This window comes from Mauremys mutica, chromosome 9 (genome assembly GCF_020497125.1).
Source record: "Mauremys mutica isolate MM-2020 ecotype Southern chromosome 9, ASM2049712v1, whole genome shotgun sequence".
Classification (NCBI taxonomy): domain Eukaryota; kingdom Metazoa; phylum Chordata; order Testudines; family Geoemydidae; genus Mauremys; species Mauremys mutica.
The window spans coordinates 42,156,082-42,172,210 of NC_059080.1; the positions used below are offsets into that span (position 1 = coordinate 42,156,082).

A 16,129-nucleotide genomic window follows, 5' to 3' on the forward strand; every position below is an offset into this window, starting at 1 on the left:
GGAGCAGGGCGCTGCCGGTCCCTCGAGCCCCCGCGCCCTGGGGAATCGAGCGGGGCCGAGCCCCGCCCCTGCCTGGTCTGAGGCCAGTGCTGAGAAGTACAGCCCGGCGCTATGCCGGGAGCCAGTGCCTCGGCAGCTGCCTGGGGCCTCCGGGGAAGGGGGTGTGTGAAAGCCGGACGGCGGGTGGGGAGGAACCAGTGTCCGCCTGGCATGCTCTGAAAGCTACTAGCTGAACAAGGCGGCTGCGGGGCACCAAGGCAGAATGGGTTAAGCAGGGGCAGCCAAGGGAGTAGATCAGTTCATGGAGGGTGGGTCCATCAGTGGCTAGTAGCCAGTAGCCAGGATGGTCAGGAATGCAACCTGTGCTCCAGACACCCCAACTCCTGATTGTCAGAAGCCGGGAGGGGTGTACACTGCCCTTGAACTTCTGGTACTGGCCAGAGATACTGGGTTAGATGGACAATTGGTTTTACCGAATGGCAGTTCTTGTATTCTTACTCCTTCCTGGAACCCGATCTCATTGCTGTCAGCCAGCAGGGCTCAGGATGGTGACTAGAAGGAGTTGGGCCTCTGAACTCCAAGAAGTATTCTAGGTATGAAGTTACAGTCTGCTAGAGCAGGGGTTCTCAAGCTGGGCGTCGGGACCCCTCAGGAGGTTGCAAGGCTATTACACGGGGGGTCGCGAGAACCCCAAACCCTGCTTTTCCTCCAGCATTTATAATGGTGTTAAATATATTAAACAGTGTTTTTTATTGATAAGGAGAGGTCGCATTCAAAGGCTTGCTATGTGAAAGGGGTCACCAGTACAAAAGTTTGAGAAACCTTGTACTAGACCTCCTTGCTGCATTGCCTGCTGAATGGCTTTTGAGTTGACTACCTTGTAGTGGAAGAGAGACAGGATGTAAGTGAATCCTCAAACAGTTATTTATGTGTGGTGTGAGTCCAAGACACACTGAGTCTAAAACAGAAATAAAACCAGTGGAGTTTAATGCTAAAAGTTAGAGGTTTTTAGCTGTGTTGCTTTTTGCCCATTTCTGTGGTCTTTTGAATCAGAATGTGGGTAGTGAAAAACAGCTTTCATGGCACCATTAAATGGATTCTTAGAGCTACTGTGTTTATCATTGTTTATCGTCCTTGAGGTTGTGACATCTCAGTGTGAGGGCTGTTTGAGGATGTCATTTTGAGCTTTCAGAGCATGAGATCAGTGAATGAAGTCCCCTGTGCCGCTTCCCATTCCATTAATCTAATCCTGTGTTGTAGGAAGGCCATCTTAATCTCCAGGATTGAGAGGTGAGATTGCTATTTCCTTACAAATGAACTGTGAAGCAACACACACACTGTGCATTTGCTTTCAACTTCTCCTTTGATAGAAGGGCTTGAAGAGGATCTCAGACTTTGTTCTTCTTGTCTGTCTTTCATATTGGGAATATCTGCTCCTCATTTCCTTCTTTGTTGGCAATTTCTGGCAAGCTCCTTGGAGGAGGATGTTACTGATGTCACACACATCTGTAACCTGAGCTTCAGCCCCCCATGCTCCAAAATGAGGTGGGGAAGGAATGCTGATTCTCAGACTGGAAACTGACAGCCTAAGACTACTGTTCGTGGACTAAGAATCAGTATTCTCTCTTGTATTCCCACCGCTGCTCTATCTCAATAATCTGGTCCTCCAATGATCTTTCCAGAGCCCTTTAAGAAATGAGAGAATCTGATGTTTCAAATATGAAAACTGTTCTAGAGTGGGGGGAGAGGGCTTGCATCTTTGAACATAATAAAGGAGACTGCTTTGAGCTTGCCATGATCTATGAGAGGAGGGGGCAAGGGGTCCTTCCTCTGGGCTTTATATGCCAACCCAACTTAAACTTTGCACTCATTTAAAATCAGGGAAATTCCCAAACAAAGTTTGTTTTAATAAGTTAATGTTGAAAGTGTGTTCCAGTGGACTCCTCCCAATATAAATCTTGACCAAAATTTTACACTGTTAGAAAAACCAGAACATTTAAAATTCTGGAACTTAACTGATTCACGCCTCACTCTCACACTGCCTGTTTTATACCACCCAACCATCTTTAACTGTCCCTCTAAAACTGGTGAAGTTTGTGCAAAGGTCAAAACGACAAATGCCTAGGAGTTCATAAAATCCTGTTTCTTATTCAAAGATTCCATTTCCATGGTAGTATAGCAGAGACACAGTGCAACACTACTCGCTACAAAACTTGCATTTGTTAGTTGCTACACATTATTGTTAATGTACTTAAAAATACAAACTTGCAAGCTGCACCCACAATTATATAACTCTTCAACACCATAGAGTCAGCCTATCTTATGACATCACAGATCAGTCGTGTTTCCACTTTGTTCCACCAATACATCACACAGAGAAAATGTACGGAACTTGGATGTGACAGTGTACCTGAGACTCTACACTTTGAAATATTTATCCATTGAATAAACAACATAGACCTAGCAGCTGAAGAAAACAGATTACACTTACTGGTGTAAATCAGGTAAGATAGTAATTGATGATAGAACAATGGGGAAGATATGACAGTGGATCCCTTAAATGTTAACTTCCCAGACTGTTCAAAAAGGTGTAGGGTTTTTATAAAGAGGGTGTAATTTTTGGGTAGTAGCTGGACTCTAAAGCACACTTTCAACTTTAACTCCTTTGTTGGGGGGAAAAATCCCAAACCTTTTTATGTGGGATTAAATATTATGAGGTAACTTTTTAGGCAAGGCTTGAGACCAATTTTGCAAATGCTTTCCATGATTGCCAGCACTGGTTCAGGTCCTCCCCTCTCTGCAATCTTGAGAGCTCTAGTGTAAATGGACTGCTGCCAGTGTTTTCAGCACAGTGTTGTTAGACCTGCTGTGAACAAGATCAGGTGACGGTTTAAAAACACTGGTGATCTGTTAACATAGTTGGGAGCCCCAGTGTCAACTCTTGTGGAGATGAACTGATGGTAGCTACAGCAAGATATTTTGGAAAATTTCTCTAGTATAGACACAGCTTGTATGTGACTTTTAATTGGCTGGCCAGGTAGGAGCTGGTCACCTTAGGATGCTTTCCAAATGTCTTGCATCATGGATAAATGCAGACTGTGGAGGGGAGCTCCTATATAGGACTTGCCAGACTGGGTCAGATCCATGGTCCATCTAGTCCAGTATCATGTCTCGAACAGTCGGCAGCACCATGTAGTTCAAAGGAAGGTGCAAGAAACCATGCAGTAGGCAGGTGTGGGATAATCTGCTCTCCATGGATGTCTCCATCCTAAGCCCTAATAATTAGGAACTGGTTTAAATCCCAACGCAGGAGGTTTGATATCAGTTCCCACACTTTTCTTTTTTACTGTTATTCTCAGATGATGTTATCTTTATACATGTCCAGTCCTTTTCTGAGTCTTGATAAGCTCTTACCTTCAACAGTATCTTGGGGCAGTGGGTTCCACAGTAGATGTGTGAAAAGATAGTTTCTGTTGTCCATTTTGAGTTTGGCACCTTTCAGTTTGTTTGAATGTTCCCTTGCTCTAGTGTTAAGAGAACTTCTTGGTCCGGAAGCTTGGTATCCCTGTGAATGTAATGGAAACAACAGTGGAGCAGGGAGCTCTGAAATAGATTTCTTCATTAGTTGGAGGGCAGGAGCTACAAGGAAGAGCCGTATGCTCTGGTATTACTCACCTAAGTGAGTAGTGATAGGGGTCCCCCTGATATCTGTAGTGATGAACCCTACATCTGTAGTGATGAACTGTTCTAACCCTAGTTTTTCCCCTTATGGCAGAGGCAGATTCTCACGTGTGGCTGTTCTTGGCATGGCAGTTTTTGGGGAAATCTGAATTAGTGTGCTCATAGCAAGTCTTGAGGCCCATCAGACATGCTGAGATCTTCTAGGCCTTGTACACATTACAGATTGCTGCTGTGTTTGAATGTGGTGGTGAAGAGTTAGCTGACACATTTTTCCTAGACTACCCTGTCAGCTAATTTAATTCTTCAAAGCCCTATTCAGACAGTCACTGTCGGTCATGTAGACAGGGCTCTATAGGTGGCCAAGTAAAAGGAATCCCAAAGGGTCAGTGCCTTGCTTTCAGCAGGAGTGTAGCAATGACCTTGGAAGGCCATTGGAGAATCTAGCAGCACACGTCCTTGAAAGTTGCTAATATTTATACTGGTCACTGTTATGCAAAAGTTTCCCTTCTACTCCCCTATTTTTCATGCTTACAAATTTAGAAAAATTCTTTTTTTGTTCCTAAATTTTACATGTTGATCTCTACCTAAAAGTGGCCTTTTCATAAATTGGAGCAAAATTCTTTCAGTTGATTTTGAAAAATACTTTTTTCCTGTATTAAGAAAATCTAGCCACTTTTTTAAAGAGAGCTATATGAAAAATGACTGAAGATTTAAACTTGGCATAGGGACAGTCCTTGAGAAGTAGTGCCTGTACTACACTTAAAATACCTTGGTTTTGATTGAATAAAAGAGACAGTTTGAAAATTGCCTGCTAAGTCTTCACAAGAGAAAATTAAATTTCCATATGCACACTCCAGGAGACATGGATTGTTTGCAAGTTCACAGCTAGTTCGGTACATGCACAGATTGGTTCAAGAAGCTTATGGTGCGGCTTGTGAAGTCTGCACAGACTGGAAATTTTGCTAGTCTAGTAGCGCTTATTAAAAGAATTTACAAGCTCTGTAAGTTTAAAATTAAAGGGAAAGAAGTGTGTTAATGCAACATTAACAATACATAATTGACTGTTGCATTCACTGATGTGATCCGAATATTCCAACATTACTCAGCTATGTTGCATTTAAGTACTGTTTTCTCTTTCTCTCTTGTGAAATATCTAGGTTCCTAGAAGTACAGACTATGAAAACATACTGTATGTGTAATGCGGCCAAGTTAACTTTTGCATTTCCTGATGTTTTATTATCTTAACTGTGGTATAGTGTGAATACCATTTTTTTGTAATATTTCAAATTCAATATAAAACATAATAGATATGTGTTTAATTCTCAGAACTGTTGGTTGACCCTCCCAAACACCCTCTTCTGTGTCCTTTTCTCTCTTGTCTCCATTCACCTCTGTTGCAGTTAGGCCTCTCCAGGTGCAGCCAAATTTTCCAAAAGTGGCCACTGATTTTAGGGGTCTCAGTTGTTGCAAGTCCAGTGTAGGATACCGGAGGCCAGATTTTCAGGGATGCTTAGCACCTGTAGTTCCCATTGGCTTCAATTGAAATGTTGTGCTAGAACAGCATGTTATGGGAAACATAAACCGAAAACCAGACAAGTGAAGGGGATCACCATACAGGCTTTGTCCACCATGCTGAATAATTGCATTCCGATGGCCTCTCTTTGAAGTTGAGAGAGTTGATTGAGTTAATCAAGTTGGTCTCTCTCCGCACCCCCATGCACCAACAGCAAACTTCCTGAGTTAGCAGGGAGACAAATGCCTTGCCCCTCTGCTGTACACTGCTCCTCTGAGATTAAGAAAGTGCCTGCTGACACCTTACATGGGACTGTAGCTGTTTGGATCACCAGAATGAGGGCCATTGCCATTTAGTCCCACTAACAATCCCCCTTCACTCTAGACAGTATCTTCTTCATCTTCCATTTGGAATTGGTTTTCATGTGGAGATAATCTGGGGTAATATACAGCATCTGGCATTAATGTTTGCAGGAAGCATGTCAGAGTTCTCATTTGTAATGATCTTCACTTAAGAACATAAGAATGGCCGTACCGGGTCAGACCAAACGTCCATCTAGCCCAGTATCTGTCTACCAACAGTGGCCAATGCCAGGTGCCCCAGAGGGAGTGAACCTAACAGGCAATGATCAAGTGATCTCTCTCCTGCCATCCATCTCCATCCTCTGACGAACAAGAGGCTAGGGACACCATTCTTACCCATCCTAGCTAATAGCCATTTATGGACTTAGCCACCATGAATTTATCCAGTCCCCTTTTAAACATTGTTATAGTCCTAGCCTTCACAACCTCCTCAGGTAAGGAGTTCCACAAGTTGACTGTGCGCTGCGTGAAGAAGAGCTTCCTTTTATTTGTTTTATTTGTTATAGGGTTGTGAGTTCAATCCTTGAGGAGGCCATTTAGGGGTCTGGGGCAAAAATTGGTCCTGCTAGTGAAGGCAGGGGGCTGGACTCAATGACCTTTCAAGGTCCCTTCCAGTTCTAGGAGATTGGTATATCTCCAATTATTACCTTTTTTTTTTTTTTAAACCTGCTGCCTATTAAGACTTGCAGTATGCAAGTCTACTATAGGGAAGGCATCATGAAACTGTCCAGCCTGCTGTAGCAAGCTGTAATTGTTTAATCACCATCGTTTGTTTCTACACTGGGGGCAGTTTGTGAAAATTTCTCGCCATTGCTACCACCAATGGTAGCAACATTGGGAGCTAGGGTAAGCAGGGCTCCAGGGCCCATTGCGTTAAGCGCAGCATTCAGAGCAGATTAGCATGACGTGACTGTTGGTGCACAGTTTGCATGAGCATGCTTATTGATACCCCGAGTGGAGTCTGATCAGTGATATCAGTGGTAGGATCCTATAGGAAAGTGTTCTGGTGTAGACAGGGCCCTTTTTGCTGGTTGGGTTCTAGTAACTTCTCCTTGACTTGGGTCTCAGACACCAATCCCTATCTCAGAACATGTCTACACTACAAACTGTCGTTGACACAAAGTACATTCTTGTACAATGACCACAGTTTGTGTATTGCTCGTGCAAATGCATGCTTGGCTCCTTGCATCTCCACTGTATGTACTCACCAGGAGTGCTTGTGCTGCATGTCGCCGTCTGGGGTGTAATGCCTTTTGGGAACTTTTTGCAATGTGTATGGGGTAGAAATGAGTCGCATAGGACCTTTGGGAGCTAGGGGTCAAGTTACCAGCATGCAACTTTCTCCATTGAATAATGCCATTCATAGCCTATTTAGCCTTTTAAAAAAAAAAATCCTACCAACCCGCATGGCACTTTCGGTGTCTGCCCTCTCTGACAGAAGCATGGAGCCCACAGAGTTCTGTGCTTTTCTCATGAACGTTGCAAATACAGGAGGCACAATTCTCCTGTAGTTACAGACCCACAGGAAGTACTGCAGCAATGGGGGACATGAGGATTTCTTCAAAGACAGTTTGCTAAGGGATGTAGCGAATAACAGTTCAGGATTATTGGTGGGGTTCAAAGAACAGCTGCAGACAGCTGAGCACCACTTCTGGGCCCAAGAAATGAGCACTGATGGGTGGGTTGCATCATAATACAGGTTTGGGAAGACAAGCAGCAGCTGCAGAACTTTTGGATGCAAAAGGCCACAGTGCTGGATCTGTGTGCTGAGCTGTCCCCGGACCCCCAGCACAGGGACACCGGAATGAGAGCTGCATTAACAGTGGAGAAGAGAGTGGCGATTTCACTCTGGAAACCTGCAATGCTGAACTGCTACCAGTGAGTGGGAAATCATTTTGGAGTTGGAAAATCCACAGTGGGGACCATTGTCAGTTAAGTGTGTAGGGCCATTAATCATCTCCTGCTACTCAGGGCTGTGACTTTTCACAATGTGCAGGAAATGGCGGATGGCTAGGCAGTGAGGGGCTCCCAAACTGTGGTGGGACAAAAGACTACACGTATCCCTGTTTTAGCACAAGTCTACCTTGCAACAGAGACATCAACAGAAAGGGTTCCTTTTCTATGGTTAAGCAAGCATTGGTCAGTCACCGGGGATGCTTCACCAATGCCAATGTAGGCTGGTCTGTGAAGATGCATGATGCTTGCATCTTTAAGAACACAGGACTGCTCAGAAAGCTGCCAGCAGGGCCTTTCTTTTGTGACTGGCAGCTTACCATTGGCAATTTTTGAAATGCCAGTAGTGATTCTGCAGGACCCAGCCTGCTCTTTGCTTCCCTGGCTCATGACGCTTACGCTGACCACCTCAAGACTGCTAAGGAAAGACTCAGCTACTGACTCAGCAGGTGCACAATGACTGTTGAATATGCTTGTGGAGGAGTGAAGGGACGCTGGTGGTGTTTACTCATTAGATTAAATCTCACTGAGAAAAATATCTCAATGGTTATAGTTGGCTGTTGTGTCTTGCATAAGATCTGTGAGGCAAAGGGGGGAAGCTGTCATGAGTGGCTGTCTGCTGACTTTGAACAGCCAGACATAGGGGCCACCACAAGAGCTGAGCATGGAGCTAGTGAGGGTTGCTTTGAAAGAGCTGCAGTAGGGTGCTGTTCTGGAATGTTCTCTGAGCCTCAAGCTGTAGGTGCTACTAGGAATTGGGTGGTGTCTGCTCTCTATTTATAAATAGGACTGGCTATTTGCCAGGACATGCGTGTACTGTGATCCTGTACATTTACAAGTACTGTATGCTTTGCCCGTGTGGTGTGAAGTAATAACGATAATCTCATTCTCAAAAAACAAATTTATTGAATTGCACCAACAGCACAGGAAAAATCAATGTGCAAAAAGCATGTGAGAAAATACAAATGTTAATTGTAAATTAAGGGAACTTGAAGATTGGAAAGGTAGCAACATTTCTGCGCTTTTGAATGCACAAATGTAGTCGATTGTGATTACATATACACTAGGCATGGGTCTCTCCGGTTAGAGTATCTGAAGGTAATAGGTAATAATTGGAGATATACCAATCTCCTAGAACTGGAAGGGACCTTGAAAGGTCATCGAGTCCAGCCCCCTGCCTTCACTAGCAGGACCAATTTTTGCCCCAGATCCCTAAGTAGCCTCCTCAAGGATTGAACTCACAACCCTGGGTTTAGCAGGCCAATGCTCAAACCACTGAGCTATCCCTCCCCCTGAAAGTTGTGGTTTCCCTTGCTGTCCCCCGGCATGGCGTAGTAGGGATAAAGATGTGGCCCAGGATTCCATATGGTATGTAGGGAGCTGGAGTTCTCCAAGGAGTGCAAAGGGGGGGAGTCTGGGATTTTTGGACTGGTACCTCACCAGGAACTGCAGTGTTTGGGTTTGCTGCCTGAGAAGACCGATTACATCCTCATGCATTTCCCTCTCCTTTTCCTGCTGGGACTCTCAGGCCTTTCTCCTGTCCACTCTTGTTGTCTGCCACATTAGCCCTCCAGGTTCTTTTTATCACAATCTGATGCAGTGGATAGGGAGGGATAGCTCAGTGGTTTGAGCATTGGCCTGCTAAACCCAGGGTTGTGAGTTCAATCCTTGAGGAGGCCACTTAGGGATCTGGGGCAAAAATTGGTCCTGCTAGTGAAGGCAGGGGGCTGGACTCGATGACCTTTCAAGGTCCTTTCCAGTTCTAGGAGATTGGTATATCTCCAATTATTACCTTTTTTTATTAGCACTGGCTTGCAGGATCTTGCTGGACATGTTCTTCCTGGTCCTCTTCTTTCTCCTCCTTGTCAGGGTCAAGCATTCTGTGGGAGTGCAGGGGGCAGCCCTCAAGGCCTCCATGCCAGAATCTGCTGATAACAGTAGTCAGGTGTGCCATAGGATTTAGAGCCACTACAGGAAGAGAAAGATAAGATTCAAAACTTCCTTCCCTTATTCCTATAAACACTTTTAATAAGACATGCTTATTGACCCTTCAGCTCCACTCTCCAGCCCTAGGCATGGTGAGTATGGCCCATCTGGGGCAAGATGGCAGGTTGGGGGGAAGGAATTTCAGTTGCATGAAACAATAAAATTTCAGTCCCTGTTCTAAGGATGGGAGCATGGAGCAGTGGCACTGAGTGCCCTGTTTTCCACAGGCAGTGGAGGTTTTAGCTGATATCTCACTGCAGAGCGTAACAAAGACGCAGAAGGAGCGGCTTCTGTTGGCGTCCTGAAGCCACCTGGGTCTGTATGCCATGAGCCTGTTTACTGCAATGGTGCCAGCTGAACTCATCACAGAGTGGTGTGGGAAAGCATCCTACCACAGAGGAAAAAATAAGTCAGACATCCCTAGAAACCTTCAGCAGAGAATTGCAGAGTATCTCTGTGAAAGTTTCATTGAGGGACATCCCTATGTACACAAAACCAAACTGCCCAGCCTGGATCACCCTACCCCCCCCCCCCCCACTTACCTCAACAGGGGAATGAAAAGCAGGTGCCAATTCTACCTTTGTTTGTTGTGCCACTAACTCTTCCTGTCTGAATAGAGCAATGAAAAGTTAATACCTTTGTCTTGACTTGGGGATGGGCCGAGCGCCATCTTTAAATTTAAACATTGTAAGGAAAAATACATGCCCATGCTTACCTGTGGTTCCTTCCCCTTCAGCAGGCTCATCCATATTTGGCTGGTAGGACTGGCTAGACGGGTGGAGTCTCAGGCAGGTCCTGGCTCATGACAAGGCTAGACTCCTCCCCAGCTGCTTCTCCCTTGACTCCTCTCTTCCTCCTTGCTGTTCATGGCAGGGGGCTCTGTCTTGGGCTCATCTGAGGTATCCATTGTGGTCTGTGGTGCACTACTGGGACCTCTGCCAAGTATGGCATGCAGCTCATTGTAGAAGCGGCAGGTCTGCGGCTCAGCACCAGATCAATTGTTGGCCTCCCTGGCCTTGTGGTGCACCTGCAAAGTTCCTTTGCTTTCACACAGCACTGCTGCCAGTCCCTGCCATACCTCTTTGCCTGCAAACCCCTGTGCCTCTCTTTGCAGGTATCCCCAGTTCTGTGTCTGGTCCACAGCTGTGCTTGCACAGCCTCTTCTCCCCATAGGTGCAGGAGTTGCAATACCTCCCGTGTACTCCAGCCAGGAGTGGCTCTGGCGCATGGTTGGTTGGGCAGTTGCATACAGCAAGGATGAGCTGCTAGGTGTACTTGCCAAGGTGGGCTATCAGGAAAAGGCATTTCAGAAATATGCAGGGGGCTTTAAGGGGGGTGGCTTTCAGTCTCTGACCCCTGGTCAGTGGAGTTTACAATTGTGACCAGGGTGATCACTGTTGCAGGGAATGGGGAATTGTGGGATAGCTGATGGAAGCTAAACTTGATAAGTTTATGGAGGGGGTGGTATGATGGGATAGCCTAATTTTGGCAATTAATTGATCTTTGATTATTAGCAAGTAAGTATGCCCAGTGGTCTGTGATGGGATGTTAGAGGGGGTGGGATCTGAGTTACTACAGAGAATTCTTTCCTGGGTGCTGGCTGGTGAGTCTTGCCCACATGCTCAGGGTTTAACTGATCGCCGTATTTGGGGTCGGGAAGGAATTTTCCTCCAGGGCAGATTGGCAGAGGCCCTGGAGGTTTTTTGCCTTCCTCTGCAGCATGGGGCATGGGTCACTTGCTGGAGGATTCTCTGTACCTTGAGATCTTTAAACCACGATTTGAAGACTTCAGTAACTCAGATATAGGTTAGGGGTTTGTTACAGGAGTGGGTGGGTGAGATTCTGTGGCCTGCGTTGTGCAGGAGGTCAGACTAGATGATCATAATGGTCTCTTCTGACCTTAAAGTCTATGAGGCTGAGGACTGTTAGGGTCAACATAGTTCATGCAGTGTCATCAACCTCAGTAGTTCAACCATGGCTCAACACTGGGAGGTGGTCTTACTGTGTCACTGTAACAGGGCGCAGATGTCGGCTGGAGACTAATGTTAGGGGGCTTATTCCTTCACCCTCTCACTTCCCTGGTCCTTCTCACATGAACAGAGCAACAATACCCGAAGTCCAAAGGTGCAAACAATTCGGTGTTTATTGGGCTGAACTTCCAGCAAGCATGATTCCAGTTTCCTTCCTTAGTGTCCCCCTTCCCAGCTCTGACACCACAGAGCCTTGCCTGTGTCCCTGTTCCTGTTCCCATCCCCTGTTCCCATTTTCCCCTTTAGCAAGACATGATTTTAATTCCCCCAGTCCCTGTTCCCATTTCCCCCCCTTCCTGATTGACTGCAGACTATATAGTAAAACCTGCGTTTTGCTTAGCTATTCCTTAACCAATCATTTTACTGAAATTTAACTAACCAATCCTAACATATTGTAACATGGTTATTTAACCTATTATACCCCACCACCTTAATTGGTTTACACCCACCAAATTAATTATACAGCAGACAGAAACAATTAAAGAACCAGACAGAGACCATGCAAATAAACATACAAAACAATACAGAAGTGAGGATTTCACAACTACATCTATACAGACATAAGGGTTTTCCAGCTGTGTCTATTGATAAGTGAGTTCTTGCCAGACAGGATGCTATTAAACTAAGTTTCCTTTTACATCTTCTAGGCTCTTCTCTTTCTCTGGAGGTGATAGGAATATCAGGACAGGATTGTATTCCTAATAGCCCAGTAGCACCTTATTTCAATGTGACTAGTTTGGAATGTGAGGATGTGACCATACACTTCCCAGCTTATGGCTGCCTAACTACATCTTAGCTGACTGCCTTAGCCTGTCACAGTAAGAGAAGGCCATTACACAGACAGACAGTGATCTTTGATTCTTTCTTTTATACCTCTATAACTAGCTAAGTGATAAGAATACACCTACATTCTTAAAGTATAGGCCTTTGCAGACAGGCCTGAATAGCTATATCCTAACTCCTAATTTAAATGTAGACACATGCACAAATAAGTTGACACAAGGTGACTTGCATCAACCTAACCTAGACCAGGCCTTAGAGCCATCTATAAGTTGTTAGAGAGCTCAGGGGGAAGCTTCAGTTCTCACAGAAATACTCACTGGTTGCAGGGGAAGCCTACTGACCCCCAGCATGTGCAAACACAGTTGCAGCCAAGAGTTTGATCCCAGTATGGACAGGGTCTAAACTGTGCTGGAAATCCCTCTCCTGTGAACACACTATTTGGGCAGTACTGTATTCAATAACGGGGGGCTGTGAGGGGAGTTTGAGAACAAATTCCAAAGGCTGAGTACAGTAGCAGTTCCATTTTCTGCTGTTCAAGGCGGGGAGGTGGGATCTCAAACTTAGTGTAGTGGTCTCGCTTTAGCACAAAATAATTCACTAGGGTCAGTCAAATGTGGCGTTGGGCTCTTCAAACAAGTAGCTGATTTACTTGGCTTTATAATACAGTTAATTACTATACCTTAAAATATTACTATGTATTGACTATACTTTGTGTTTTGTTTAAAAACATTGTGTTCCTTAGGCAACTTGTTGCAGCGATGGAATGTTCCCTTAAAACTACAGCTGAGCAGACAAATGGCTAGCTCTGGTGCACCTGGGGGCAAAGGCGATAGTTCTGTTTTTGTCCTTTTTGTGGGCTTATCAACGTTAGGAGCAGGTGCCTATGTAAGTAGAAAGGTGGTTCATGAAAGAAGCTGCGACACAGCTCCTTTTAAATGATTACTTTCTCTTGCCTCCTTTGCCTCTTACCTCTGCTGTTCTTTCCTGCTTTGGAAAACTTCCTAGGAAACTAATGTCCAAACTGGAACTGGCTGCAAATTAACCAGTATTTTCTCTTGTCATTTCAGTTACCTTTTATCTTTACTAGAAAAAACATTATTTTCTATATCCTGTGATTAACCACAGCTCTGTTATCTTGTATGTGATAATTAGCTTGTAGTTCTGATGGTTTATCCTTTGAGCAACAAACTTAATCAGGCCATTGCTTGCCAAATTTCTTTTTTCATTTCTAAGTTTAAGTTCTGCATTTGTCCCAGTCTGATATTTATAGACCTCTTTTAAACCTCCCTTTATGTAATGGAAAAAGAGCAAAATGGTTCCACCAGGCGGAGGTGGTAAATCAGGTGCCAAGGCAGAGTGAATTCAAGACACAAATAGTGTTTGGTAATGGAGAGGTTCCATTTTAAGGAATATGAATCTACCCTTTTGAAGTTCTGTTTCTTACAGAGAAGCATTGTGTACGTTTTTGTCTACAGTTGATAGTCTTTATTTAAAACATCAAACACAAGTATTCCAAACATTTAGTGTGGCTATTGCCCTGATTTTACCTAATGAAACTCTTCACATAGATGCGGAGCCTGGGAAATAGAACTTTTATTTATGTTTGTTAAATTTGAGGGAGAAATGTGGTTTACCTATTCCTTTGGCTCTTAGGTGTGCTCTGCCACCCTCCTCTCCAATTCAGAGATACCAGCTCCAACTGCCTGGCAAAGGTGATCTGACCTCTGTCATGGAGCTGCAGCCAGGAAGTAGAGCACCTAAGTGTGGGGAAAGGTCAGAAATAATTCCCCCCTTAAATTTTAGAATAAATAAGTCTGCCACGCAGCAACTTCCTGAATCTGAAAAGCTTCCTTGGGGAGTAGAACCACATGTTAAATTGTGTGCTCCTTTAGGAGGGCTTATTTAGCAAGGAAATTCTGTGGAAAAGTTGTTAGAACAAAGGGCTGGGAACAGTAAGACCTATGTTCTAATGTGGAAAAACCATGGACTAAGTGTGAGGCCTGGGGGGTAAGCTGCTTGCCTGCCTAGTCTCCTTTCTTGCTGGAAAACTTCAGTAAAAATCAGAATCCAACTATAAAGTGAGCTCAGCGTGTGAACTAGTCGTCCTCGAGAGAGACACATGCCCATCTCCTTCCCCAGCTGCACACAGGAAAGCAGACATTGCATCAGAGCGGAGCCTTTCTGGTTAGAAGATGTTATGTTCACTTTGAAATGAATATGCCCATAAGAAAGGGAAGAGGCTTTCATAGTATTTAAGTCCTGAAATGATAAATATGTATTAGCCACACTTCTTTTGACCAACAAGGTAACTGAAAATGAACCCTGCTTTGCCAAGAGCTGTGTGATGAAGTGTCCTCATTAATATTCAGTACTCTTTCCTTCTCTTTTCTTTCATTGCCTGTCTTCACCTACAGTTTTGCAGTGTCATCATCTAAGACCCCCATCTAGATCTCTAACGTCTACAGGTGTTCCTGGGAAAGATGGCAACAACCTAGTGTACTACTTAATTGTAGGAGGAACAGTCACTGGGGCAGGAGCTTATGTAAGATGCTTGAACTAAATTCATTTTAGTGGGTGGGCGGGTGGGGGATACCATGGCATGATTTAAATCTTTGTGCCTGTCATATGTCTAATATCAAGTTAGTCATATAATAACTTAACTAAATCCTATGATAAGTGTCCTCTCTGGGGTTTTATTTAAAGGAACATTGTCCATTAGAATACAATTCCAAATTTGATCCGTCCACACAATTCAAGTCTCTGATGGGGAAACATCCTGCTGAGTTTAATCTTTTGACACTGAATATCTAAAGTCAAAATATCCAGAGCTTGTGTAGGACTGACTGTGTGTTTTGCTTTTTTTCATAGTCAGCAGGGAAGCAAAGTTAATTAACGAGTCACATTACCAAATTTATGCTGACATTATTGAGCTGGTGTACAAATAAATAGGCGTGGCAAAATTTGATTTTCATTTTTTATAATTTTTACCAATAATATGCATTCATATTTTTAAGCATTTTCCCCCAATTTTTGTCATTTCAGATTTTCAGTTGTGCAAAATTATGAGGTGCCCAAACAATATTTTTCTTAATGCTAGATATTGATATTCAAAAATTAAGACTTTATATATGCTAAAACACAAGTTGTCAACATTACAACAAAGTATACAAAGTAAATATCCTTAAATCAGACTCTTAGTTCTCAAGCAGCATTTGTCTTTGCCTATCTGTATATTTCAGTTATCTATGGAAATACTTTTTCTTTGGTTGCATGTATGGTGAAATTGACGTTTACCAACATTTACTGATGATCTAATCCTTTCAAGTTTACAAATAAGGAAGTAACCCACCAACTTCAAGCTCCATTAGAAAAAGGGGGGCAATCCATTTACCTACCTTTGTAATTAAGCTACAGAAGGAGCATTAAATCACTTCTGTCAAATAGCTAAGAGAGTAGCTTTTGTTTTTTTATTATATATACTTAGCAGTGTCCCTTTGGAAAACCTATCCAGAGGTAGTGCCTAAAGTGGTCGGATCTAATATGTGCACCTATATGTATCTGCTTTCCTAAATGGTCAGATTTTGATTTGTTGTATGCTTTCTTTTTAACTCATTTCTCAACTTCACACTATTCTACCTCTCTCTAAAACACAGAGGTAGGTTTACAAACCTTGGGTTTGTACAACTGATTACAAGTAACAGTTTAAAATGTTTTATGCTAATTCTTAAACAGTACTTCTATTATGCTTGAAATTTTGCTTCTATCCCAGAGATATGCTTTTGTCTGCCTCTGCTTTTTATTCATGTTCTGCATTAAGGTTG

General features: G+C 43.8%; 1 protein-coding gene across 13 annotated transcripts in view; it reads left to right on the forward strand.

The window, feature by feature from the left end:
• The window catches only part of AIFM1 (apoptosis inducing factor mitochondria associated 1), a 45,536-nt gene that overhangs the window by 299 nt on the left and 29,108 nt on the right, over positions 1 to 16,129 (forward strand). For 6 of the 13 annotated variants that reach the window (XM_045029835.1, XM_045029836.1, XM_045029838.1 and 3 more), the window contains exon 2: positions 13,051 to 13,193. The exons of 4 other annotated variants lie outside the window; for them this stretch is intronic. In XM_045029835.1, the coding sequence (XP_044885770.1) occupies positions 13,051 to 13,193 (143 nt within the window). Of the gene's footprint in view, positions 1 to 13,050; positions 13,194 to 14,722; positions 14,851 to 16,129 lie in introns of those variants that run through there. 3 more of the 13 variants (XM_045029840.1, XM_045029843.1, XM_045029844.1) reach the window with 2 other exon arrangements.